The sequence below is a fragment of the Cheilinus undulatus genome, linkage group 13, assembly GCF_018320785.1.
Source record: "Cheilinus undulatus linkage group 13, ASM1832078v1, whole genome shotgun sequence".
Taxonomy (NCBI): Eukaryota; Metazoa; Chordata; class Actinopteri; order Labriformes; family Labridae; genus Cheilinus; species Cheilinus undulatus.
This window is the reverse complement of record NC_054877.1, coordinates 24,799,527-24,827,453: the sequence shown is the minus strand read 5'-3', so window position 1 is coordinate 24,827,453 and position 27,927 is coordinate 24,799,527. Positions and strand designations below refer to the sequence as shown.

The window sequence follows — 27,927 nt, the reverse complement described above, 5'->3', positions numbered from 1 at the left end:
GTACTTTTACTTCTATTTAAGTAAGTTTTAACCAAAGTAACTGTACTTTTACTCGAGTACAGTACTCTTGTACTTTTTCCACCTCTGTTTACTACATAGTCACACATAGAGAATGATTCCACATCACATCCCAAAACAGCTGTTGGACACAACAAGAACCTGGAGCGTTGATACCTTAGGGTTAAACATTTCCAAGTTGATTTAACTCTTTAAATGTTATTTTAACTCAATTCTGATTAAAATGGTCTTCAGTGTTGGTGTTATTTGACAGTGTTAATACACCAGTGTTAGTTCATCTCTGTAAAGAGGACCTAAGCTCCGCCCATTGCAATTTCAAATCTGGGGACATGTGGGCATGTTTTATATGTGTTTAGGGGTGTTTGGATGTTGTACAGTGATCCCAGCTGGGATTCCTTTTTGCCATATTTCTTGTGGATTGTTGTTGTTTTTTAATGTGAGACACATTTACACTATGATTAAAGTTATCCACTGAGTTAGTAACCTGACACACCAGATGGATTTGTTTCACACATCCATCTGGGAAAGCTTCAATAGGAAATGGTTGGGAAAAGAGGAATAACGTAAAACACGGCAACTATAGACATCTAAGTACTAGACTTTTGTCGTTTTTGAAAAGAAAACAACTCAGGCTGTTCTTTGTTCATCTTTTAACAAAGAAAGGTCATCAAGTTCTGATAAAACTGACGCTTTAGCAGCATCCACGCTAATTTCTTCTGCCATAAGGGCACCGGCCTCTTGTTGCTACTTACTTACGTCATGACCCCGCTGCACCCGGAAGTATTGCCCCTCTTTGCTGATTGGTCCTGTCACTTTCTAACCGGGCCCAAACAGTTCAGATAGGAGCTTTGCAAGATGGATTCACCAGTGAAAAACAAGGAGACGGCAGTATCCATCTGTTTTGCAAGGTTACTGAGTTAGAGTTTCTGCCAGTGACTTGAGGTGCTCCTGTAGGATGCATAGTACATATTCTTTACACTTTTAAAGTAATAATTTTAAATCTTTAATTTCAATAAACACTAATTCTGCTGTGTATTTACTGAGGGGCGACTTTACCTGCAGAACCTGATTGGAGATCTTTTCTTTTGTGTTTGGGAATAAGGAAAGACATTTTACTGTACAACTCCCCAGTAACTATTCAGTACTCAGCACTTAAAGTAAACCCAAAATTAAATACTTTTACTTGAGTAGATTTATAGACTTATACTTGTACTTAAGTAGAATTTAACTAACCTTGCAAAGCATATGCATTTGCCCATTTCCGTGTTTCTCACTGGCGAATCCATCTTGCAAGGCTCCCATCTGAACAGTTTGAGCCCGGTCGGAAAGTGACAGGACCAATCAGTGTCGAGCGGCAGTACTTTCAGGCACAGCAGAGTCATGATGTAAACAGGCAGCAACAAGAGGCCGGTGCAGTTATGGTGGAAGACATTAGCGTGGATGCTGCTGAAGTGTAAGTTTTATTAGATCTTGACAACATTTCTTTGTTAAAAGAAGAACAAAGAACAGCAGTGAGTTGTTTTCTTTTCAAAAAGCGACAAAAGTCTTGTACTGTTGTGTCTACAGTTGTGGTTTGTGTAATGCAGTTATCTGTGGAGTTTACAGCTCGGTAGAGGCACACCTTGGCAGGGGCTACGACATCACGTTTTGTTGTTCTGATAGGCTTGTAAAGATGTGACACACAGAACATTCATCCAATCACCCTCCAAGCTTTTTTTTCAAAGGCGCTGCCCTTTCCCAAACGCTGTCTATGGAAGGTTTTCCAGATGGATGAGTGAAACAAATCCATCTGGCATTTCAGGTTAGAATGTAACTAGTGCCAGTGTACTTTTCCTTGACTACAACAGTCGTTCACTTTTTTCACCTCTGCTTAAAACTACAGACATGACTTTTAAAATGCCATTTTTGGCTTGTTTTACGGAGAGAATGGAGCTAGTAGCACCTGAATATGCAATTAAATACATTATTCCTTTTAATTTTGTAATACAGCAATATAAATCATTACCTTACCTGATTTAGACTTTTGGCCTTATCACCTTGTACCTGCAGCTGTGTTATTCTTCATCTACCATCTGTTTCCACTATGTGAAGTTGGCACCCTAGCTAGCTGGATAAACTCTCAGTGTACGATGATAGTTGTAAAGTACTGACCCACAGGTCGTGTGGGGCTCCATCTATCAATTGAGTAGTCTTTTCAATCAAACCAGGATGTATTTACTTACCAGTGGCCACAACTTTCTTTGAATTAAGGATTATGAGGGAGAAAAGCAGCTAAAAAATGGAGTCAAGCAATGTGTCATGGGTTAGCTTTTGGTTTCACTTGAAGTTATGGCAGCATTGTCTCAGCATTTTATACCAGTGTATTTATCCTACTGGTATTGAGGAAAACTAAGGTGTTAAAAGTGCTTAGCACTGGTGTCAGGCCAAAACCTCCTGTCTTCAAAATCACCACTTTTCAGTAAACACAAAAAAGATTGCTGTACTTTTCAAATAATTTAATACTGAATTGTCATAGTCAGCGTCTATTTGGCACTTTTTATGGTTTTAAAATTTGTTAAAACCCACTGACAGATGTAAAGTGTGACTAATAGAGCTGATTTATGGAAAAAAAATCATGCAAACGGAGATGAAAGGTGTTGGCCCAACTCCAGCGATATGATACACCAACTTTTAAGAGAAATGTGTGTTTGATCTGTATCTGATATTTCCTGCCACTTTGTATTTGGTATGTTCAAAAAAGTCCAAATGAACAAACAATGATTGCTGCCTTGTTTAAAAATGCCATGAAAGTACTTCCTTCAGTATTATCAAGCTTCATCAGAAGTGCTGGTAGCTCAGTCTGTGTCTTGCTTGCTGTAGCACACAACTGTTGCTACTGTTTTGGACATACAGTCATGGATGAAAATATTGGCACCTCTGGAATTTTTCCAGAAAATACACAATTTCTCCCAGAAATTGTTGCAATTACAAATGTTTTTGGTATACATGTGTTCATTGCCTTTATGTGCATTGGAGCAACACAAAAAATCAGAAGAAAAAAGACAAAATTGACATAATTTTTTACACAAAACTCAAAAAATGGGCTGGACAAAATTATTGGCACCCTGAACTTAAGAGTTGGTTTCACACCCTTGGAAAAAAATAGCTGAACCCAATCACTTCCTATAACCATCAACAAGCTTCTTACACCTCTCAACTGGATTTTTGGACCACTCTTCTTTTGCTAACTGCTCCAGGTCTCTCAGATTTGAAGGGTGCTTCTTGCAACAGCAGTTTTAAGATCTCGCCATAGGTGTTCAATGGGATTTAGATCCGGACTCATTGCTGGCCACTTCAGAACTCTCCAGCGCTTTGTCTCCAACCATTTCTTGGTGCTTTTGAGGTATGTTTGGGGTCGTTGTCCTGCTGGAACACCCATGACCTCTGATGCAGACCCAGCTTTCTGACACTAGGCCCTACATTGTGGCCCAAAATCTTTTGATAGTCTCCAGATTTCATGATTCCTTGCACACGGTCAAGGCACCCAGTGCCAGAGGCAGCAAAACAACCCTTAAACATCCTTGAACCTCCACCATGTTTGACTGTAGGTACTGTGTTCTTTTCTTTTTGCTTCATTCTGTTTTCTGTAAACAGTAGAATGACGTGCTTTTCCCAAAAGCTCTACCTTAGTCTCATCTGTCCGCAAAATGTTCTCCCAGAAGGATTGAGGTTTACTCAGGTAGCCTACATTTTTGCAAACTCCAGTCAGGCTTTTTTATGCCTCTTTGTCAGCAGTGGGGTTCTCCTCAGTCTTCTGCCATAGCGCTTCATCTCATTCAGATGACCACGTATTGTCCGAGCTGACACTTTTGCACCCTGAGTCTGCAGGACAGCCTGAATTTGTGTGGAAGTTGACTGAGGATGTTTATCCACCATTCCAACTATCCTGTGTTGCATTCTTTTGTCAGTTGTTCTCTTCCATCCATGTCTAGGGAGATTAGCCACAGTTCCATGGGTTATAAACTTCTTGATTATATTATGCACAGTGGACAAAGGAATTTCCAGATCTCTGTAGACAGTCTTGAAACCTTGAGATTGTTCATATTTTTCCACAGTTTTGCTTTTTAAGACCTCAGATGATTCTAGGCTCTTCTGTCTCTTCTCCATGCTTGGTGTGACACACACAGGCACACAACACAAAGGTTTAGTCAACTTTTATACATTCTAACTGGCTTCAGGTGTGATTTCTATATTGCCAGCACCTGTTACTGCCACAGGTGAGTTTAAGTGAGCATCACATGCTTGAAATAAAATGATTTACCCACAGTTTTAAAAGGGTGCCAATAATTTTGTCCAGCCTATTTTTTTTAGTTTTGTGTAAAATTATGTCAATTTTGTCTTCTTTCTCTGGATTTTTTGTGTTGCTCCAATGCACATAAATGAAATAAACATGTGTATACCAAAACATTTGTAATTGCAACAATTTCTGGGAGAAATGGTGTATTTCTGGAAAAATTTCAGGGGTGCCAATACTTTCGTCCATGACTGTATACATTGATTGGTTGTTTGCATTTCTAACCTCTTAAGCCAGACAAACTCACCAAATGGACTGAAATGTAACAGTGGCAACAGCTGGAGTGCATGTTTATTATTTGGTGTGTGGGGCTTAATGGACTAAGAGGAGGTAGCGGAGGTTGGAAACAGATTTTTTTTTTTCCACTGAAATGTTCGTGTTACTCTGTCACTTCAACAAATGGATCTCAAGAATAGCACAGCTCCTTGATTATTGAAGTCGAAGGCTGAAAAATCAGACCATGGAAAAGTAATTTGGTGTACTGTAAAGAAAAAGTGGAAATGTTGTTAGATTCCAGGCAAGCAACAATGGCGTCATATTCAGTCAGTGTATATGAAATGTGCAGATTTGCTGGGGTTTTTTTCCCAAGATTGAATAGAGCCAGTAAGCAATTATTTCCTACATTCATTATTTTTCCTCATTACTTTCATTAGTTTATTTTTCATAAATCTTGTCTCAAAGAGAGTTAATCAATTTAAGCTAATTTAAAACAGTTTTATTGTAAAGGGCATTCATAGCTATTTAAATAACAATTTTTTGATGTGAAAATGTGCTTCAAACAGCACAACTATGCAGCCTTTGTTACAGGGAACCTTTTAAATGAAATCCATATTGAATCTAATTCATTACAAAATAAAAACAGTACAATGCTATCAACAGTGCTGGAATTTTTTATCTGCTGCATAAAACAAAGAGGCTCTGATGAATACAGATTCAATAGACAGCATGTTTTCAGCATGATAGGAATTCCGTGATTGCAAGTCTTAATTATAAAACAATAGCTGTGGGGTTTGTTGTCTTTGTGACCCATGAAGTTGTCCTTTAAAAAAAACAACAACAATGGTTATTTGCAGTCAGACTCAGCAGATACAGTACTGTTCTTTCTTACTTGCAGTGTAAAGTTCATGTATCTGGCCTGCTTTTTTAAGGACAGCAGAAAGCACACTGTGTCCTGCTCATGTAAAAAACCCTGTGGCCATTAAATCCTGAAACAAAAAGAGGTGCCTCAGTCTTTAAACGTCAACTCTGCTGTTGTTTCCACAGAAGGTTACTGCTCACCAGAGTGGGATGGGATTGTTTGTTGGCCTGAAGGAGCTCCGGGAAAACTTGTATCCACCTCCTGTCCAGAGTACATCTACGACTTCAACCACAAAGGTAAGACTGGCCTGACAAAAGGTCCACCCTAAAGCTCATTTTCACTACTGGAAAGAGCACGAGGCCTCTCATCACTGCAGTCTCTTTGCAATTAATACAGTTATGCAGATTGAATTAAGACGCGTGTTTAGGTTGAGAAATTGACTTTTGGAAAACAACTTGCAGGATCTGTAATTGTTATAATTATTTCTTGTCTGACATTTATATTTTTTTTTTTTGCAGGGCTCGCATACCGTCGATGTGACAACAATGGAACATGGGAACTGGCTGCCCCCAACAAGACATGGGCTAATTATAATGAATGTGCAAAATTCCTCTACCATTACAACCACAGCCATGAAAAGGTGAGAGGAGTGTAATCATTGTGGCACACCTACAGTGATCAGGAGCAATACCTTTAATGAATGCATACTCAGACAACACTGTCACACTGTATTACAGCCTTTTAGGAATCTATTCAACATGTTTATCACACAATTGCAGTCCCTTTGTGCATGTGCTGCACATTTGTATACATGCTACCTCACTAATGTACAGCATGAGTGAACTTAAGTCATATTTAATTGAATGTTGAGTGGATGACAGTTGGAGTAACGACAGGATGTTAATGTGGTTGCTTTGTGATAATGTGAAGCAGCAATTAGGTTAATGTCCACTCAAACATAAACTCAAAACAGATTCTCATTAGTTTTAATTGCAAATTGCAAAACTTGCCAGACAAGCATTCCGTTCAGAGGAGAAATGCACTCACAGATAATGACAGAAGCTTCAAGTTTTTAATGCCACAACTAGGCAAAAATAAGAGGAAATATAGATGCTGCAGCCTTTTTATGTAATGTTGCTTTTTCAAATATTAAAATACAACAAGTGCATTAACAAAAATAATCTCTCTGCTTCTGGAAGATGTGACAAAAATAAACTAAATTTACACACTTAACCAATTATAATGTAATCTTATATCAGTTTCCACAAGACTAATGAATAAAGGATTACATTTTCTGTCAAAAAGCTCAGACGTTAACCTTGCCGGTGTTTCTGAAAGATAGTTCTATAGTTGGGTAGTGGGGAGACAGTATTGAAAGTATTTCTCAGCCAATTGATAATTGTTCACAGGGCTGATGCCAATCAGATAATAATTAATACAAAATTGATAACCAATATTTGGAACCGATATGCATTTGTTATGATATACAGATTGTACTTGATGTTGGAAAAGTAAAATAACATGTTAAAAAAATAGGCAAATAATTAAACAATTTAGCCTCTGTCCTATCAACATGAGACACAGCTCAAAACAATACAGTAGAAGCAGAAAAACAGGAAGTGATGCCATACACTCACTGTGTCAGTAGCACCAAGGCTTAATTTTTGATTGGCTGGTACTCAGAGGTGGCAAAAGTACTCACATTCTGTACAAATACTTGCGTGAGAAAATACTCTGATGGAAGTAGAAGGACTAATTTAACTCCTTTATTCAAGTACAAAAAGTACAGGCTCTGAAATGTACTAAAAGTGCAAAAGTTAATTAAAGTAAAAATGAATTTTTACCACCAATGACCCACATTACCTCTTTTTACCTCTTTTGATAATTCTGAAAATTATTAAAAGTTCATTTTCAACAGCTTAGGTACTCTCCATATCACCTATTCCTCAAGATTTTTTATTCTTACAGGTTGTTTGTCTTACCTGTACTGTATACAGGTTTTAGGTATTCAGCTTTTATAGAACAGTCTATTTTACACTGAAACTGACATGTACAGGAGGAGAACTTATGTTGCATAAAAAGAAACAGCAGAGATGGATTCTAGCAAATCCATCTGCTTTGCAAGGTTAATTTGTTGCTACTGTGGACAGTAAAAATAAAGCCAGAGGGGAAGACACACACTTTGCAATGGAACCAAAGTAGTGTACCTTTTGATTAACTTTTTTATTATCTGTAGAATAAAATACCGGTACTCATTAATCAGCCAAATGCCAAATATCTGTCTCCATAATTGTTCAAACCAATAATGGGTCTACCACTACATATAAAACCACTCATCTTTTAAAATGCTTCACTCTGTATTCCACAGTCATTGCAGGTGAGATGCATGTGTAAATGCTTTTTGTGGATGAAGTAGCATATTGCAAGGATCATCTTTGATGCAGGAGTACAGGATAATACAAGCAGAAAGCAGCAGCAAAAATTGTGAAACTACAGCACAAGAAGCTGAACTTTTACATTCTCATGTTTCTCAAATAATACAGGGAACAAACTGGTGGCTTTCCTTCTCTTGTCCATGGATGCTGAGTATATATGGACCCAAAAAAGAAGTAGAAATCGTCAGCAAGTAAACTTTGGCAACTGCAAATACACCTGGGTGAACAGCCCATGTATCATCTGTATGTGTGCTTGCAAAGCAGATAAATTTGGCAAGATTCCATGTCTGTTGTCAGGTTGATCCATCTTGCAAAGCTTCAAGCTGATGCACTCCCTGGTTAGAGAATGAACAGTTCAATCAGCATCATTTACGAGAATAAGGCAGTAGCCATGCCATGGTATAGCTGAAACAACTGCAAACTGATAAACAATGGGAGTCTATGAAGAGATTAGTGTTAAAATAGCTACCACAATGACAGATTTTCTTGGTGGAAAAGATGTAGTTGCTCTTCTCCCAACCTGCTTTTTCAAGAGTTTAATTGACCAACAAGCTGCTGTGATAGTGAACAATGATAACCCCTGCCTGTCAAGCTCTGGTTATGTAATTTATTCCATATGGTGGTGCACATCTACTATTTTTATGTTTTGTTGCTCTGATTGGCCCACAATGAATATGGCAGACAAAAACTACTGTCCTATCACCTTTGGAGATTTTTTCGTTGAAAGGTTCTGCTCTTCCTGAGCACCATTGATGGCTCAGATGAATGTGAAATATATCCCATGCAGTTGATGTGTCAAACAGTGTATCTGGTGTGTCTTGTTACTCTGAGGTCACAGTGGTATCATACTGACCTGCACAGTTTTCTGTGCAATGTTCCCTTTCATTTCCTTTGAGATATAATAGGAACTGCTGCAGGAGCTATTTATAGATCTGGCACAAATGTCCAACTGGACAAAGGAACAAGCCTGTTACATTTTTGGCTCATGCCTCATTTTTGGGGAACACAGGGTATTAGAGAATACCTTGGGGGTCTTGTAATAACCTAGATGTTTCAGATAAGACATTAAAAATTGATTATTTAGAACTGTGATGTTACAGCACCTCCTATGTTTGTGTTTGTTCTGCTGAACCAGAACCAAAAGGCTTGTCATGTAAATTTTCTAGATTTAAGCCTGTCACATGATTTCAGTTGATTTTGTAAATGGGAGATATTCCATAAATGATGATATCTCATAGCAGATTTAACAGTTTCGTTCTTTCAATGTAAAGTGTGCAGAAGCTGACAACACCAAACACCACACACTAGAAGATTCCTTCATCAAAAAAAACATATCTTTCTTAAAACAAGGGCTGTAACATACTAGCTAGCATACTAGCTATAACCATATACATTATATTGACAAAAGTATTTGGCCACATTTGGGTTATTGAATTCAGGTGTTACAATCAGGCCTGTTTCCACAGGTGTACATGTATTTGAATACAGTATCATTGCAGTTCCTGCAATGTGGCCTCTGCATGACCATATATCATCATTTCAGGAAGCTTGTAGTACCTTATTAAAAGACTGCTCAAGGAGTGAGTAACTTCATGAGTAACTTCATTTTGTGCAATTTATTAAAACATTTTCCATTATGACATATTTTTCAGGGGTAGTAATGTAAACTGCACATTGTTATAAATAAAGTAGCTTAACTTACCTAAAGTAAAAGAAATAAAAAACCTAATTTAATACATAAAGCAGCAGTCAAGTTATGTTTGTTAATCACAATTAATGGATGAAAAATTCAATATAATGAGAAAAAAATAGACTCTCATAATAATTATCTTATTTCTTTATGATGATTTTAATCTCACATACATGAATTTATACCTTGCAGTTCTTACTTTTTAGTCACATTATATTAATTTTCTCTTGTGTTAATGATTTTTGGCTCATATTTATGAAATTGATCTTATGAACTTGCCTCATTTCTGACTTTTTGCCCTTTTTTATTTAATTTTAACTTTTCAGCTCCAATTTATGAATTTTTATCCTGATTATCGCTCAACAGGCAAGCCAAACTTGAACTTATTAAAACAAAAGACAACTTTAGCCCACTAGCGCCATGTTATAACCATGTTAGGTATAATCACTGATATAAGACATATGCCACACACATAATAGTATCACCTATGATGTAATGTTAAATGACTTGTAAAACCATTTGTGGCATAGTTGCAGAGGTGGTTGGACATGTGACATCATTTATCACTGTGTCTTTGCAGTCTACAAATTAAAACACAGATTTGAACTTATTTGTTTCACTAAATAGCAGTGCAGTCGTTAGCTTGTTTAGCTTACTTATCATAACGTGCTTTCGTAGATTTGACATGCTATTTTTGAAACCTGAGATTTCCACCGGTTTTAGGTAGACACAGTAGGCAGCACATTATGTGGCTGTTGTTCCTCGTCGTTTGAAAGGCGAAGAGTATTGACGTTGAACCAGGGATGAACATGCTCTTCTCAAGGAGACGCAGGTATTTCATCTTCAGCCATTATCTCCAACTGTTAATAGTTAAGGGGGAGAGGTCACTCCTCCTTTTACTCTGTGGTGCTGAGGATTTTATCTCACACTGCTGTGAGAGCTCAGCTGAGTGTAAAAAAATACTGACTGAAAATAAATTATAGACAAGTAAAAGTAGCGACCAGTGCATGTCCAATGTAACGAGTAGAAGTATAGTTTTTTCATCACAAATGTAACAGAGTAGGAGTAAAAATTACTCTGCGGAATAACTTCTCAGAAGTGGAGTTTTCAAAAAACTACTCAAGTACATGTAATGGAGTAAATGTAACATGTTACTACCCACCTCTGTGTGGCTGATATGGGACAGTATGTAGGAGTGGCCCTGTCTAATCCACCCTCTCTTGCTGCTCTTTACATGAAGTTCTAAAGGCTTTTTTTATTCCAGGGTAGATGCACCTCAGCTGAAACTGTGGGGTTTATTTACTCTTCAAGCATAGCAGTGTCATCGTTGGGAAACACAGGGGAAAGTACAACACAATGAGGGTCACTTCTTCCAGCTTTCTTTTTCCAGCATTTACACCCTTACAGTTTCAAAATCACTGTCTTAAAAATAACCACAACGCCTTTCTTTCCCAGCTGAAAGTAACATCTTTTTATGCTGCATATTAGCTAAACATTATAATTAGGCTTAACCATCTGTAACATAAATCAGCATGTGAGAGTCAAACCTGGGATTATAAATACCAGCGGCACTGACATCACCACCACACCACAGTGCATGTTGAGAAAATTGTTTTGTAAAGCAAACACGGCAGCTCTTTAACTCCCATTATCCCCTCTGAGACTGGAAGAAAAGGCACCGTGATCCTGTGTGTTTCTTTCTAACACTTAATAGGACTGCTGGGTATTGTAATAAGGGCGGAAAAAGCTAGACTTGGCTATAAAGGAGAAAGCGGCACTTACTTAGTCATTATTGCATGCATATGAAGGTTTTCTTGTTATATGAGACAAAGCATTCATATTGCACTAAATGGCTTGTGAAATAGCTCTACTCAAACAATGTATAGCTTTTCACTGAATAAGGGGGTTATATTGTTAGAGCTTATAGTTAAATTCTTGTTGCTAAGGTCTACAAAAGCCTTGCATAGTAAAGAGGGCTGCAGACAAGAGAATAATCAGTCATTCAATAAAAAAAAAAAGTTGAAATCAGACTCAATTGATAGATGAATTTCTTTTTTCATTGTTATTATAATGAAGAAAAAAAAACATCTTCCATCCTAGATGCATTTTCCTCTCCACTGCTTGCATGTGGAGCAGAGGATGTGGGTATAACCTCATCATGCCGCCCTTCAATCTCTCTCTGACATCAGTTGTTTATGTTGATGGGCTCCAGAGTGTGCGGCTGCAGCAGTTAATGACAAATGCATATGCACCAACGAAAGCCCCCGACTCCCATACCGCCGACCACCACCACAACTGAGACACCCACTTTTTCTGAGTTTTTTTTTTTTTTTTTTTTTTTTTTCTTTTTTTTCCTTTCAGTGCAGGACTCTGATGCTAAGTGATAACAGCAGTGGAGGATCTAGTTACATCACATGGGGCTCTTGGCCCCTTCATGTTGTTGACGCACAGAGTAGTCTGGTTGGTGGCTCTCCTTGCAGTGTCCTCTGGCTGCCAACTCACTGCTGGAGGATCAAACTGCTCCACCCAGCCTTTCTCAGCCCCACCACCCATGTCATAGTCTGTTTCCATCACTAATTCTGGGTGCTTGAGACGTTTGTGGTGCCAAGAGACAATGAATCTAAAAACGCAGTGATATTAAAGCATTTTGATTGGGCTAAATAAACGCCAGTTTAACCTTTTTCTCCTGCACTGATGTGGTCTGAGGTAGTGTTCTCAGTGGAGCTTTAACTTGTTTATTGTGAGTTTGCACAAAATACAACCCTAACACTCAAACTGTCTAAAACCAAGTGTTGTTCTCATTAATACCATCATTAAGCCATTTCTGGTTTATTGAAACATCTGCATTATTACACAGATAATGAGTAGGCAATAAACAAGATTTTTCAATTAAGAAATTCAAAGAATTTATATTTAATCTTAAAATGGCCCTCTTTGTTGTCTCTCTAGCTGATGTTGTGTAATACTTTTAGATAATACTCCTTTTTTTCTTTACTTTAAGCCCACTTTGATTGCACTGTTTCTGTGATAAGTGAGGATTAAACAGAGTTACTCACACTACTTAAGCAGCAGCCTGAAGCCGTTGTTATCAGTGCCGCTGTTCTGCTCATCTCTTTACGAATAAAGTGTAAAGTGTTGCTAATGATCTCCTGATAAGAATTCAAGTTAACCTCTCAGTGCATGTTGGGATGACACAGACTAGCCTGGTGAGTCTAGCAGTTGTTGCTAACTGCCAATAAGCCTGATGTTTGTGTCGATGAAGATTGGTGTTGCAGCAGTGCTTTACCTCCTTACACCTCCATTACTCTTGTCCAACTCCTGACCTTCTGCTGGGCCTACGAGTATGATATGGCGGCGCAAGTACACGCAGCGGCCAGGCACTTCTCAGTCACTGGCAGCAGAAATAGGGAAAATCTATCTTATTCTCAGGCCAAAATCCTCCAGTTATGAGGTTTTAGCGATAAACGTCCCTCGATTCTATTTGACACCATTTCGGTGGAGATCACAAGCTCTGTTTGGCGTATTGAGACCAGACTCCAGCCGGAGAGGAGACACAGGAGACTTTGTGAGTGTAAACAGAAGCGGGGTAAGAGAGCTGGGGTGCATGCTAGGCTAAGGGTTGCCCCAGGCAGGCTCGCAATCCCCAGCATCTTCCTCACTAATTCACACTCACGTGTCAACAAGACTGACGATATACGTTTATGGACTAACTCCCACCTGGCAGGCAGCTGTGTCATGGTTACAACGGAGACCTGGCTACATGAAAACATCCCGGATGTAGCCGTGGAGCTAGCAGGCTGCAGCCTCTACAGAGCCGACCAAACAGCTGACTCCAGGAAGATGAGAGGCGGAGGTGTGTGTGTGTGTTTGTCAATAATCTGTGGTGCAGAGACACACAGATTGTCCAGAGACACTGCTGCCCTGATGTGAAATATTTACTGCTGAGATGTAGACCTTTCTACCAACCCCGCGAGTTCAGCGCTATCTACATTATGGCTGTGCATGTGCACCCACGGGCAAACGCTACAGTTGCTATGGGAACCCTGTGTGACATCATCAGCAGAGAGCAGAACAGGCTTCCTGAGAACGTCTTCGTTGTGGCAGGGGATTTTAACCACACAAATCTGGGAATTGTGTTACCCAGGTTTCACAAGAACGTTAAAATCAAAACAAGGGGAAACAAAACACTGGACTAGGTGTACACAAACATCTCTAGAGCATACAAGACCCTTGTGTGCCCCCACCTGGGACAGTCTGACCATTTCTCCCTGTTCCTGACACCAGCCTACAGACCTCTCATCGCCACAACAAAGCCCCAGATAAAAACTGTACAAAGATGGACAGAGGGGGCCACTTGATCACTCCAAGACTGCTTTGATGACACCAGGTGGGATTTGTTTATGGACTCAGACATTGAGCAGTACTCCTCCACAGTGTTAGCATATGTCAACCTCTGTATTGATAACGTGATAACAAAAACAACAACTTACAGTGTTCCCAAACCAGAAGCCCTGGTTCAGTAACACAGTGAGGAAGCTGCATAGAGCCCACGACACAGCTCTCAGATCCGGCAACCGAGACACCTACAGGCAGGCCGATGTCCCCCTACCGGACCAGCTCAACAGATTCTATGCCCAGTTTGATGACAGCTCCAGCAAGGACCCTGTCTTCACAACACCACTGGCTTCATCATCTGAGGGTGAGCAGCCACTCACTCTGCAACCCTATCAGGTGAAGCAGGTCCTGAAAAAACAAACACCAGGAAGGCGTCAGGTCCAGACCGGGTCCCGGGCAGGGTCCTGCGGGAGTGTGCTGACCAACTTGGAGACGTGTTTACAGACATCTTCAACATGTCCCTTCAACTCTCCTTGGCCCCCACCTGCTTTAAAACAGCAACCATCACCCCTGTGCCAAAGATCCCTGCAGTACGAGCCGGCCAGTTGCTTTGACATCAGACATCATGAAATGCTTCGAGAGACTGATTCTGAACCACATCAAGGCTGGTGTGCCCCCCGATGTATTTCAGCAGCAGTTTGCCTACAAGGAAAACAGATCTACAGAGGATGTAGTCACACTGGCTCTTCACACAGCCCTCACTCACCTGGAGAAGCCAAATGCCTACGTGAGGATGCTGTTTGTAGATTACAGCTTGGCTTTTAACTCCATCAACCCCAGCAAGCTGGTGGAGAAACTGAGGACACTGGGTCTGGGCTGTGTGCTCAGTCCTGCCCTCTAATCCCTGTTTACCCATGACTGCAGGGCCACCAAAAACACCAGCATCCTGTTTAAATTTGTGGACGACACGACCATCGTAGGCCTGATTAGTAACAATGATGAATGGGCCTACAGAGAAGAGGTCCATACACTGGCAGTCTGGAGCAGGGAGAATGACCTGATTCTAGACACAAGAAAGATGAAGGAGATGATTTCAACTTTAGGAAAAGGAGGACAGTCCACCCAGGACTGAACATTAAAGGTAATGAGGTGGAGAGAGTCAGCAGTTTCAAATTTTTGGGGGTCCACATCTCCAATGACCTCACCTGGAGATTGAACACCACACACCTGGTTAAAAAGGCCCAGCAAAGGCCCTTCTTTCTGAGGACCCTCTGAGATGTGGGCTGCCGAAGGAGCTGCTGACAACATTCTATCGGAGCACATGGAGTCCACACTTACTTACTGCTGCACAGTGTGGTACTCTAACTGCACTGTGGCAGAGAGGAAGAGCCTGCAGTGGGTGATCAAAATGGCCCAGTGGATCATCAGATCTCCACTGCCCAGGATGGAGGATATCTATAAAGCCTGCTTGAACAAGCGGGCAAAGAAATCCTCAGGGGTCCTACACACCCCAGAGACTCTCACTTTTCCATCCTTCCATCAGGCAGACTGAGGGTTCACAGAGCACACACAAACAGGCAGGGAAATAGTTTCTTCCCTGGTGCTGTGGACAGTCTGCTGAAGCTTTCACACTGGAAGTGGATGGATAAATACTGCGGACATTCACGACAGTGCCCTTTCTTGTGCAATATTGTGACTCTGCTTTTACCATGATTGTCTGACTGTACCTTTTAACCTCTACTTTTAACTGGAGGATGACAGCCAAGCTGTCCTCCATGATGGACAATGACTCCCACCCCCTCCAAAACACACTCACTGCACTAAGGAACTCCATTAGTGACAGAATGCTGCACCCGAAGTGTGTGATGGAGAGGTATCGCAGGTCTTACCTTTTATCAGCTGTTAGACTCCACAACAGAAACTGCTCAAAATAATCTGTGCAATAACTCATATTTATATGTATAATCTGTACACATGTTTGTGTATATATATATATATATATATATATATATATATATATGTATATATATATATATATATATATATATATATACATATATATATATATATATGTGTGTGTGTGTATATATATGTGTATATAGGTGTACATATTAATATCTCCACCACACCCAATCTGTAATATATCCAACATGTACATAACTGTTTGTAAATACTATTTATATTTTGTATGTTGACATTTTTATATTCCATATTTTGTATTTTTGTATTTATTAGTGCTCTTGAAAACTACTTTATTTGTCCTCTATTTCCATTGTGTTTCTGCTGCCAATGGCCTGCTTTGTATAAGACACTTTTTCACAGCTGTAAATTGGAATTTCCCCTTGTGGGACTAATAAAGGAATATCTTATCTTATCTTATCCTATTTTATCTTATCTTAACTACTGATATGTTTTAAAGCTTCAACTATGACTACACATTTTTAAGAATATTTATTCTTTTCTATTCTCTATTATTTATTGTTATTTTATCTGCTGCTTAACTGCTGCCAACGAGGTTTTGTTGTATTGTCTTACCAGTGCAGTGATAATAAAGCCTCTTCTTCTTTTCAGAAACACACAATTACCCTGTATCTTTGCCTTTAGCCTGCTGGCTATGAGATAAACACTAACCGTGTTTCTGGTCAGAGTACCAACTTGTTTTGGTCTCAGGAGAGGGGCATGAACTGGGGCTGCACCGTGCAGTTCTATGACTGCTGCTGCCTGCTGGGTTTTTTGTCAACCACACCATGGGGAATATACAGTCCCCCCCAAAAGTATTGGAACGGTGGGTCCAATTCATTTATTTTTGCTGTAGACTAAAACATTTTGGTTTGACATCAAAAGATGAGTATGAGACAATAGATCAACATCTCAGCTTTTATTTCCAGATGTTTACATCTGTATCCGATACACCACTTTGAAGATATAATTATTTGTGTGAACCCACCCATTTTTGTGAGCAGAAGTATTTGAACATGTGACTGACAGGTATGTTTTTTTTTTTGTTCAGGTGTGTCCTCTTACACTGATTATTCACACTTTAAATAGCACTGAATGTCTACGCTCAGTTTCAGATTTGGGTTTTGCCTGTGCAGACTGTATTTATAGAGGTGTTAAAAAAATATAAAAACCAGAGAGCTGTCTGTGGGTGAAAAACAAGCGATTGTGCAGCTGAGAGAAGGTGTAAAATCAATCAGAGCCACTGCAAAAACATTTGCCATAGCCAGTACAACCATTTGGAAAGGCCTGAAGAAGAAAGAAACCACTGGTGTACTCAGTAACAGTTGTGAATAGTTACTCTAAGGAAAACATCAGCCGTTGACGACAGAAACATTGTGAGAGCTGTAAAGAAAGACCCTAAAACAACTGTTAGCAGTATCAGCAACAACCGCCAGAAGACAGGTGTGAAGGTATCACCATCATGCAAGATAATGACCCAAACACACTGCCGAAACAACAAAGGAGTTCATCATAGGCAGAAGGTGGAAGGTTTTAGACTGGCCAAGTCAATCTCCAGACTTGAACCCTGTAGAGTATGCATTTTACCAGCTACAGAGGAGACTGAAGGGAGTAACCCCCCAAACAAACAACAACTGAAAGAAGCTACGGTGAAAGCCTAGAAAAGCATCACAAAAGAAGAATACAACAGTTTGGTGACGTCAGTGGGTCACAGGCTTGATGCAGTCACTGCAAGAAAAAGGTTTCCAACTAATTATTAATATTAAGTCTTATTCACTTTAATCTGTTATAAGTCTACCTGTTCCAATAATTTTGCTCAGCTAAAAATGTGGTGTTCTTTTATAAATACAGTTGCAAGAGAAAGTATGTGAACCCTTTGGGATTTCTTGGATTTCTGCATAAATTGCTCATAAAATGTGTTCTGATCGTCATGTAAGTCACAACAATAGACAAACACAGTCTGCTTAAACTAATACCGCACAAAAAATGATATGTTTTCATGTTTTTATTGAACAAAACATGTAAACATTCACAGTGCAGGGTGGAAAAAGTATATGAACCCCTAGACTAATGACTTCTCCAAGAGCTAATTGGAGCCAGGAGTCAGCCAAGCTGGAGTCCAATCAATGTGATGAGATTGGATGTGTTGATTAAAGCTGCCCTGCCCTATATAAAACACACACCAGTTTTGAGTTTGCTGTTCTCAAGAAGCATTGCCTGATGTGAACCATGCCTGGCACAAAAGAGCTCTCAGAAGACCTACAATGAAAAATTGTTGACTTGCATGAAGCTGGAAAGGGTTACAAAAGTATCTCTAAAAGCCTTGATGTTCATGTGTCCACAATAGGCAGACTGTCTACAAATGGAGAAAGTTCAGCACTGTTGCTACTCTCTCTAGGCATGGTCGTCCTGTAAAGGCGCAGAATGCTCAATGAGGTGAAGAAGAATTCTAGAGTGTCAGCTAAAGACTTACAGAAATCTCTGGCACATGCCAACATTTGTGTTGACAAATCTACAATAAGTAAAACATTAAACAAGAATGGAGTTCATGGGAGGACACCACGGAGGAAGCCACTGCTGTCCAACAAAACATTGCTGCATGTTTGAAGTTTGCAAAAGAGCACCTGGATGTTCTGGCAAAATATTCTGTGGACAGATGAAACCAAAATTGAGTTGTTTGGAAGGAACACACAACGCTATGTGTGGAGAAAAAAAGGCACAGCATGCCAACATCAAAACCTCATCCCAACTGTGAAATATGGTGGAGGGGCCATCATGGTTTGGGGCTGCTTTGCTGCCTCAGGGCCTTGACGGATTGCTGTCAATGACGGAAAAATGAATTCCCAAGTTTATCAAGACATTTTGCAGGAAAACTTAAGACCATCTGTCCGCCAACTGAAGCTCAACAGAGGATGGGTGATGCAACAGGACAACGACCTAAAGCATAGAAGTAAATCAACAACAGAATGGCTTCAACAGAAGAAAATATGCCTTCTGGAGTGGCCCAGTCAGAGTCCTGGCCTCAACCCGATTGAGATGCTGTGGTATAACCTCAAGAGAGCGATTCACACCAGACATCCCAAAAATATTGCTGAACTGAAACAGTTTTGTAAAGAGGAATGGTCCAAAATTCCTCCTGACCGTTGTGCAGGTCTGATATGCAACTACAGGAAATGTTTGGTTGAGGTTATTGCTGCTAAAGGAGGGTCAACCAGTTATTAGATCCAAAGGTTCACATACTTTTTCCACCCTGCTGTGAATGTTTACATGTTTTGTTCAATAAAAACATGAAAACATATCATTTTTTGTGCGGTATTAGTTTAAGCAGACTGTGTTTGTCTGTTGTTGTGACTTAGATGAAGATCAGAACACATTTTATGAGCAATTTATGCAGAAATCCAAGAAATCCCAAAGGGTTCACATACTTTCTCTTGCAACCATAAAGCTATCTCCTAAGTTGTGTATCAGATCCAGATGTAAATACTTGGAAATAAAAGCTGAAATATTGATCTCTTGTCTCATATTCATCTTTTGGTGTCAAACCAAAATGTTTTTAGTCTCCAGCGAAAATAAAGTAATTGGACCCATTGTTCCAATACTTTTGGAGGGGACTGTATATTATGAAACAGCCATCACAGCATCTATGGCCTTATGAATTCTGTAAAATCTGTATTGATATGCATATCAGCAAGGTGCACATGACAGTATGTTTGTATATTGATTTTTTGAGCATAAGCCTACTCTCTCCTCACCATATTTACTGACCTTCTTTAGCTGTCCTTTAGAAAACAAATATTTAAAGAAAATTAAAAAATGATTTTAAAAAACTGCTATATTTATCAAAATGTAATGTGCTATTAGTATTCATCAACAAAATCTCAAAACAAAAGTAGGTTCTGTCGTTTATATTTAGGTAATTCCAAGCATTTTTCTGTCCTATTTTCTGTTTGGTGAGACTTTTGCAACATGTGGCTCATCCCAAGTCCCTTAAATTGTGTCTCTGTGGTGCTCACTTGAGTCTTTTCCTTTCATCTAACCCCCCACTCACATTAGAGAGGCTCGGAGAAACTCATTTTCTTTCAGCAGAGATATGCTCTACACATTCTGCAAACTTTCACGTGTCTAGGATCTTCTGGGACAGTTTGTAAAGCATCAAGCAGGACAGCACAAGTTCCTGCCCTTCCTGTGCCTACAAGGAAAGCCTGAGCAAAAAACCCAGAGCAGAGCAGGCTTCAGTGACAACAGAATGACATTGATTAAGTCAGGTAAAGCATAGAAGAAGAGCTGGGGTGGAGGAGGGTTGCAAAAAGCAGCTTGCAGAGGGAGCAGCAAAGCTTAGCCAGGCTAGAGCAGTTTAGATATGGCAGCATGAGTGCAACAAGCCAATATCATGCTTGAATAAACCTGCTGGTCGTCAGCTGTTTAGGGGTTGTGTAAGATTAGCTGACCTTGAATATATTGCAGCACTCTACTCCGTGGCCTGCCTGAACTACTACTATGTGTTCGATTTTTCTACGGTTTGGCCATGGATCTGTTTTTAGAGAGAAACAAAAAGAAATATGGTGTACAGTAGATGAGAACCCATGATGTACCGAAGCCCTAAGTCGACATACACTTGAATCTTTTATTTTATTCTGTTTTGCAATGGCAAAAAGTAAATTTTGGTTGTTTTCTCTGCATCCCAACTGATATATAATATCTTGCTATCTTTGAATAACAAAGCTGCATTTCTCATAATAATGAGTTAATGTCTCATTAGCCAAGATTTGCATGTTATCATGGGAAATGAAGTAAATTGAAGGTGTGCATTGTCTCCTAGATCTTTTGTCCTGATGTGCTTTTTAAACGTGTGTTCTTTTCCCTTAACCTTTGATCAGTTATATGTTATGTTCCATATAAGATTTACATTGCAACATTTTTCATTCATAAACTTAACCATTCGATTCTTTTTGTAAGGCACAAATATGTTACTAGAAATCTTAACAAATTGTTATTGCATTTTCCTTTTGTTGTGGCCCAAAAAAATAAGACTTACGGGTTTTTTTTTTCTTTTTTAAATATTTCATCTTGTGAAGTCTAGTAGTAAAAGTAGGTTGTGTTGTGCTTCATTCGTCTTCCCAAGTGATATTCTAACAAATTCTACTATTTCAACAGGAGGTCTTTCACCGTCTGTATCTCATTTACACTGTGGGCTACTCCATCTCTTTGGGATCACTCATGGTGGCTGTGCTCATCTTGGGATATTTCCGGTGAGTGAATGCACTTCTTAAATTTTTCTAATCAATATATTCAAACACAGATGCTCCGAAGAGCTTAAATTTAAATGATCAGACGTCAGGGTTAAAGCAATTGCAGAGAGGTCTAATAACAGGGACTCTCTCTGTCTGATAGCATGATGAACAATTTCTGATCATGCTGTTGTTGTAATCATACTGTGCAGGCGAGGGCATATTAATTTCAGGATGACTTAATGAAAAAAACTAGGCTCTGCCATGAAATCATGCAATCTGTCACAGCTATGAAGACATGCAATGCAGAGACATTTCAGTCAAGGCGAAAACATGAACCATGCATGTGTATCAAACATTACCTCTGACTTTTTTGTTAACAAACTATGATAAAGTATGTGGGCTTTTAGAGGACGAGTCTGCCCTCAGGATTGCAGCAATGCATGCTCTGTTCTCTGACATTTAGGCTCTTCTGTTATTTTCCGGCTGATTTTAGGTTTCTCTAACACACAAACTGACTTTTGGTACTGACTTTTTCATCCTGTTAAGCTTACAAAGATCACTTTAATTAAACCTTAGAGGAACAAGGATTTTATACTACTGTTCACGTCTAACAGTCTAGTGACATTTCCACCAAGCAGCCTGTTTCAGTAAGTTCAGTATACCCCTCTTTCCAAATTACTATGCAAATGATAGTATTCTCTTATTTTCCTAAATATTAATGCAAATGACAGTCAGAATATTTTTCAAGTCATCAGCTGTTAGAGCATAATTCAAATGTTTTTGAACAAACTTCATGATGATAACCATTATTTTTTTTTCTAAAATAAAATCCTCAAAATGCACTGTTCCACATTATAATGCCCAGCAAAGTTTCAAAACATTTTATTGGTTGTAACGAACTGAAAATGGTCATGTGTTGAATTTGCAACACTGGGAGGTCATATTTACTGAAATCAAAAGCTATTTCGATAAAAAACATCTTAACAGGCCAAGTCACATGTTAACGTTGGAGCCCTTCTTCGATATCACCTTCACAATTCTTGCAGCCATTAAACTTGTGAGTTTTTGGAGAGTTTCTGCTTGAATTTCTTTGCAGGATGTCAGAATAGCCTCCCAGAGTTGCAGTTTTCATGTGAACTGCCTCCCACCACCCTCATAGATGTTTTGCTTGAGGATGCTCCAAAGGTTCTCAATAGGGTTGAGGTCAGGGGAGGATGGGCCTGACATGGTGGCCATCCTCCAACCATCCACTACTCCACCCATCTGGACGATCCAGGGTTACACGGCACTCATCATTAAACAAGACTGTTTGAAAATGAGTCTTCATGTATTTCTGGGCCCACTTCAACCGTTTCTGCTTGTGAGCATTGGTTAGAGGTGGTTGAATACTAGGTTTATACATGACCGCAAGCCTCTGGAGGATCCTACACCTTGAGGTTCGTGGGACTCCAGAGGCACCAGCTGCTTCAAATACCTGTTTGCTGTTTTGTAATGGCATTTTCAGCAGCTGCTCTCTTAATCTGATAGATTTGTCTGGCAGAAACCTTCCTCATTATGCTTTTATCTGCATGAACCCGTCTGTGCTCTGAATCAGCCACAAATATCTTCACAGTCTGATGATCACACTTAACTTTTCATGAAATATCTAATGTTTTCATACCTTGTCCAAGGCATTACACTATTTGAAACTTTTCAGCAGCAGTGAGATCCTTTTCTTTTCCCATATTGCTTGAAACCTGTGGCCTGCTTATTAATATGGAATGTCGTTCTTAAGTAGTTTTCCTTTAATTGGGCCCACCTGGCAAAATAATTATCACAGGTGTCTGAGACTGATTCCAGTGATCCAAAGAACCCTGAGACACAATACCATCCATGAATTTAATTGAAAAACAAAAATTTGAATGTTTATGACACTAAAATCCAATTTGTATAATAATTTGGAACGCTGTGTAGTGTGCAATTATTTGTGTTTTCACAGTCAAACGTTGGAAAAGGGTACTGAAATAATGGATTAATACTGCCCTGCTTTGTTGGCATCTTTCTGTTGGGGTACCTTTTTGATCCTAAAGAGTGGAGTTTGATATACTGCAGGTCTGTAATGATCATGAGCCAGTGTAATAATGAACTAGACTAGATTAGACAAAAATAATTACTTGATTCAAGATGACAAGTTACAAGCTGTAGTGATGTGTCATTCCCATACAAGTCGATTCTAAGGGCCAACTCTTTTATATGACATGAGCCGGCTCTCACTTGAGAGCCGGTTTCCTTTATCCCCTTTCTAAATAAGCCAAAATTGGGTAATTTTGGGTCTGCTCCAGAGGTCATACAGGTTTTAACTTCTCTTTGATTTGTACTTTGGCATACTGTTAGATGAGACCTTGACAATGAGAAATTAGCAAAACTTTTTTGTTTGCCAAAAGGCATGGCCGTGTTGAGCCCTGAAATTTGCATTTTTTTAATAAACTTATCACATACGCCTGCTCTGTTGGTTATTTTGAAGACTGCTGCAGATGAGGAATGATGTGGCTGAAATATACACCAAACAGATGTACGGATCCATCATGAATTCCACTTTCAAGTTATTTTGGACAAGGTTATAAGGGGATTATTTACTTTATGTGTAATACTGCAGATGTTGAACATCTACTATCATCCAGTGGTGTAGTGCAGCTATAGAGTTATAACGGTGTATGTATACCTTGACTAACCTGGTAAACATGCATCCAAGGTCACTGTGTTTGCAGGGGAATGTTTTTTTTTTTGTTTGTTTGTTTTTTTTGTTTGTTTTTTTTTCAGTCCCCGTGGTCGATAAAAAGACTATTTGTGGGACTTTTTTTTATTCAGGCCACCATCATGATAAATGAGGCTACCTCTTGATGTGAACAGTCATGTTCTTGTGAGGTTTTTAAAGTAAAGCTGAAGATCCTCTTCTTTACTGTTTTGTGTGTGTCTTAAATTGTCTGTGCATTCTCCTGATATCCTGTAGAGCTTCAGTATTTTCAGATATTTAGAATGTTTTTAGATATTATATAATTGTCATTTCATTAAAGGGATATTTCATGATTTTTGAAGTTGGGTTGTATAAGGGGCTTGGCTATAGTAGTGATATTAGCCTCCAGTGATTTCTGTGAAAGTTGCTCTATTACAAGCTCAGAGCTAAGCTAAAACAAAGATAATATGAGCGATCCTGAGCATGGGTTCACATTTTCCACACCTACATCACCAAGTAACTTGGGATCTCTCCTGCTCAAAACTATCAAATTAAGTTTCTCTGCACCCTCTTTCAGCCTGCTGACTCTCCATCTCTATGCATTTGTCTTCAGTGTACTCCGGTTCATACAAATATCTTCTCACATGCACAGTAAATGGCACATCATCATCACTCGAGTTGAAATCGCTCATATTATCTTTGTTTTAGCTCGGTGTGGTGTTCTTGTCCCTGTAGAAGTCTGCAGACCCACACAGCTGATCAGACAATATCAGTGTGCAGCAGAAGGAGACAAAATGCTGAAAGCTGAGTCGTAAATTAGTGTCTGACACGGGGGGGGGGTGGGGGTTGGAAGAAATGAAGTGCTTTGTAAGTTTTCGACACAGCATACAGGCAAGGCAACATATTATCTTGGCCCATTTTTACGCAAAACTCGTTGAACTACATGGATAAAAAGTTCCCATCTACAGCCATTATGCCACGGATCTCTCTGATCTCATAATAACCACAGGATCAACTTCCACAGAAATCATAACACCACTACTATAGCCAAGTACCTCACACGACCCAACTTCAAAAATCCCAAATATCCCTTTAAATGCATGTCATGATTAAAGCAAATTATCAGAGGTCTGACCATGTCAGCATGGCATAAGCGCAGACAGGTTCATTCAGTTAAAGGTGTATTGAGGAAAGTTTCTGTTAGGCAAATTCATTGTATTAAGAGAGCAACTTAGAAAAATCCATATGAGTCACAAACAGCTTGCCAATATGCAAAGAGCTTTTTTTTAGCCACTCTTAACCAATGCCCACAAGGAGAAACAATTTTTGTGGGCTCAGAAATATATGAAGACTACTTTTCAAACTGTTTTATTCTCTGATAAATGCCATGCTACACTGGATGATCCAGATGGTTGGAGCTCTGGGTGGTTGGTGGATGTCCAATATGTTCCAACAAGGCTGTAACGGAAGCAAGGAGATGGTGGAGTGATGTTTTAGGCTGGAATCATGAAGTGAGTTGGTAGGCCGCTTTAAGGTGACTGAAGGTGTCGAAATGACCTCAGCGAAATATGTGGAATTCCTAACCACTCATTTCCTGCCGTGGTATAAAAAGAAGAACTGTGCCTTCCAGAATAAAAACTTTTTTTGGAAGACAATACACCATCCCATGCTGCCAAAAATACCACTGAGGTCTTGGCTGCTATGGACATGAAGAGAGAAAAAATTATGGTGTGGCCACCATCATCCCCTGACCTCAACCCTGTGAACCCTTGAGAACCTGTGGTGCATCCTGAAAAATGAAGCTCTGTGAGGGTGGATGGCTGTTTACCTCAAAACAGCAGCTCTCTAAGTATGAAATGAAATTTTTGTCAAGAAGATTCAAACAAACTTTCTCAGTATCAAACACAAATTAGCATTTAAGAACAAAAAAATCTGATCCAAGCAAAAAAATTTTTGGAGAACAAATTTGAAATCGCAACCAAATTATTTGTCTTTGAATTTTAACATCCATCTTTTTGTTTACAGTTCCTCTTTTTCTCTCTCAGTGATCAGACTTTTGCACTCGCTTCTCATTTTGTATTTGAGCTGCCTGATCCTTTGTTTGCGTTTCTTGAGTTTTTGCTCTCAGTTCTGACACAAGTGTCACATGTGGCTTTTCTGGGATGTATCCCTATTGGCCAATGAGTTTTTTGAGTGACAGCTCAGTCACTCCAGATGCTCTGGAAGTTGTTGTTCAGCTCACGCCTGGGAAATTTAAGGAAACTAGTGCACTATTGTTTTTGCATCAGTTTGACTGAATCATTGATGCTTTATTAAACAGGTTTATTTGTCAGTGCAGTAGTAGATGTTGTGTTGTTTCGTACTCATATTTATTTATTTTTCCAGCCACTTCAAGTTTTGTCTTCGCTTTGTATGTTCGCTTAGATAGAGGTCAGTTGTTGTTGATCACCCCCAAAACAAGGTACAAAACCAAAGGTGACCAAGCCTTTGTGACGGCTGCCCCTCGACTCTGGAACAACTTGCCCTGGCATATCCACTCTGCGGAATCAATTGAGGTTTTTAAATTATCTCTCAAGACTCACCTCTTCTCCCTGGCTTTTGATCAAGGTTGAGTGGACATCTGGCAAAATCTTAACTAATTTTTAACTTTTAATATATTTATATATTTGCACTGTGTTTATGTATCTTGGTATTGTATCTGCACTGCTTTGATCTGTACAGCACTTTGGTCAACCCCGGTTGTTTTAAATGTGCTTTATAAATAAAGTTTGAGTTGAGTTGAGTTGAGGTATCATAAAAGTATGTATCAAATATGATACAACAGGGTTTAAGGGGTTAAATTCGCCACTATGTTGAGACATAGAGGCATGATTGGCTGTGGGATCTTGGAGGCAATAATTAGGATCAGCTGGCCGTGAGCTGATCACTGCTGGGCGTATAACTAGTGTGACCTGCATGAACCACCACTAGGCTTCATATCTTGCCACTGAAAGAAATTTGAAGAAGAATTTGCTTTTATAAACACAATGTTTAAACGGCCCGGGCTACAACTAACATAGAATTTGTATTTTGCAGTTATATACAGTGGGTAAGCAAATGGCCTTCCAAAAAATGTTGATTGAAAAAAAATCAAACGAGTTACTAATGCATCAAGTTATTTAAGTTCTGCATTAATGATTCAGCAATATAAGACATATAATTTCATTTTGGAATGAAAAATTCAGATGCATTTTACCATTAGTATGTTTTTTAAAGGAGGGATCCATAGTCCTGATTGAGGTTTTGAAGGTGTGCATTGGCCAAGTAATGGCTGACTTTCTCATTCTGTCTTCAAACAAGGTTGAATTCATATTTTTCAAGCTGATTAATGCAGGTCAGATTTCTCCCTATTTGCTTATTTTGTTTAGCATGGGGAGTATCAGGAATCGATGTGAAGGCGCTGTTTACCAATGCCTCTGACAGTGTGACTTACCATACAGGCCAGCACTCAGACAGCTTTGGGAATGCTTTCCAACTAGCACCAGGAAATCTACAGGCCAAATGAGTTTAATAAGTTATCCCAGGGGCCCATCTGACATTCTGGCCCGTGCTGCTGAGCGCTCAGCATTTCCCCGTCAACATGTCAGTATGTGGACAGGAGAGCTCATAAATGTTTTCCAGGGAGAAAAAAGAAGGATATTTCACATTAGCAGTTGTGTTCAGGGGTTTTCACCAGGGAACTGTCCCCTAGATTAGTTTCAGCCCACCACTCCTGAATCAATACTTTTCAAAGGGTAGCTCAGCAAATATTCAGCTCATTAAAAAGCTTTAGAAAAAGGAAGGATCAATTATGAATATCAGGGGAATAATCAGAGTACCTGTGGGTTTTTTTAGAACAGTGATAAATATTTTGCTATTTTTCTTGACTTTGTTGTGACGTAACCTTCAACAGTCATTGATCCAACACCTGATTTCAATCCAACAGCATGACCTCAAAGCCCCATTCCACAGTAAATGCTCAGACAGGATGTTTTGGAAGAACATTTGACAGATAAACTCCACACTCGTCTGCGGAGGGAAATTTGCATGCTTTCCTCGACATATGCTTGCAATTTTGTTTTTACAGCTCACTTTGAGGCGAGCAATTCAATATTTG

General features: G+C 39.4%; 1 protein-coding gene across 1 annotated transcript in view; it reads left to right on the top strand.

The window, feature by feature from the left end:
• Nucleotides 1–27,927, top strand: part of pth1r (parathyroid hormone 1 receptor) — a 108,140-nt gene that overhangs the window by 60,949 nt on the left and 19,264 nt on the right. The window contains exons 4-6 of the mRNA XM_041803570.1: nucleotides 5,615–5,725; nucleotides 5,948–6,069; nucleotides 21,003–21,097. Coding sequence (XP_041659504.1) covers nucleotides 5,615–5,725; nucleotides 5,948–6,069; nucleotides 21,003–21,097 — 328 coding nt within the window. The remainder of the gene's footprint in view (nucleotides 1–5,614; nucleotides 5,726–5,947; nucleotides 6,070–21,002; nucleotides 21,098–27,927) is intronic.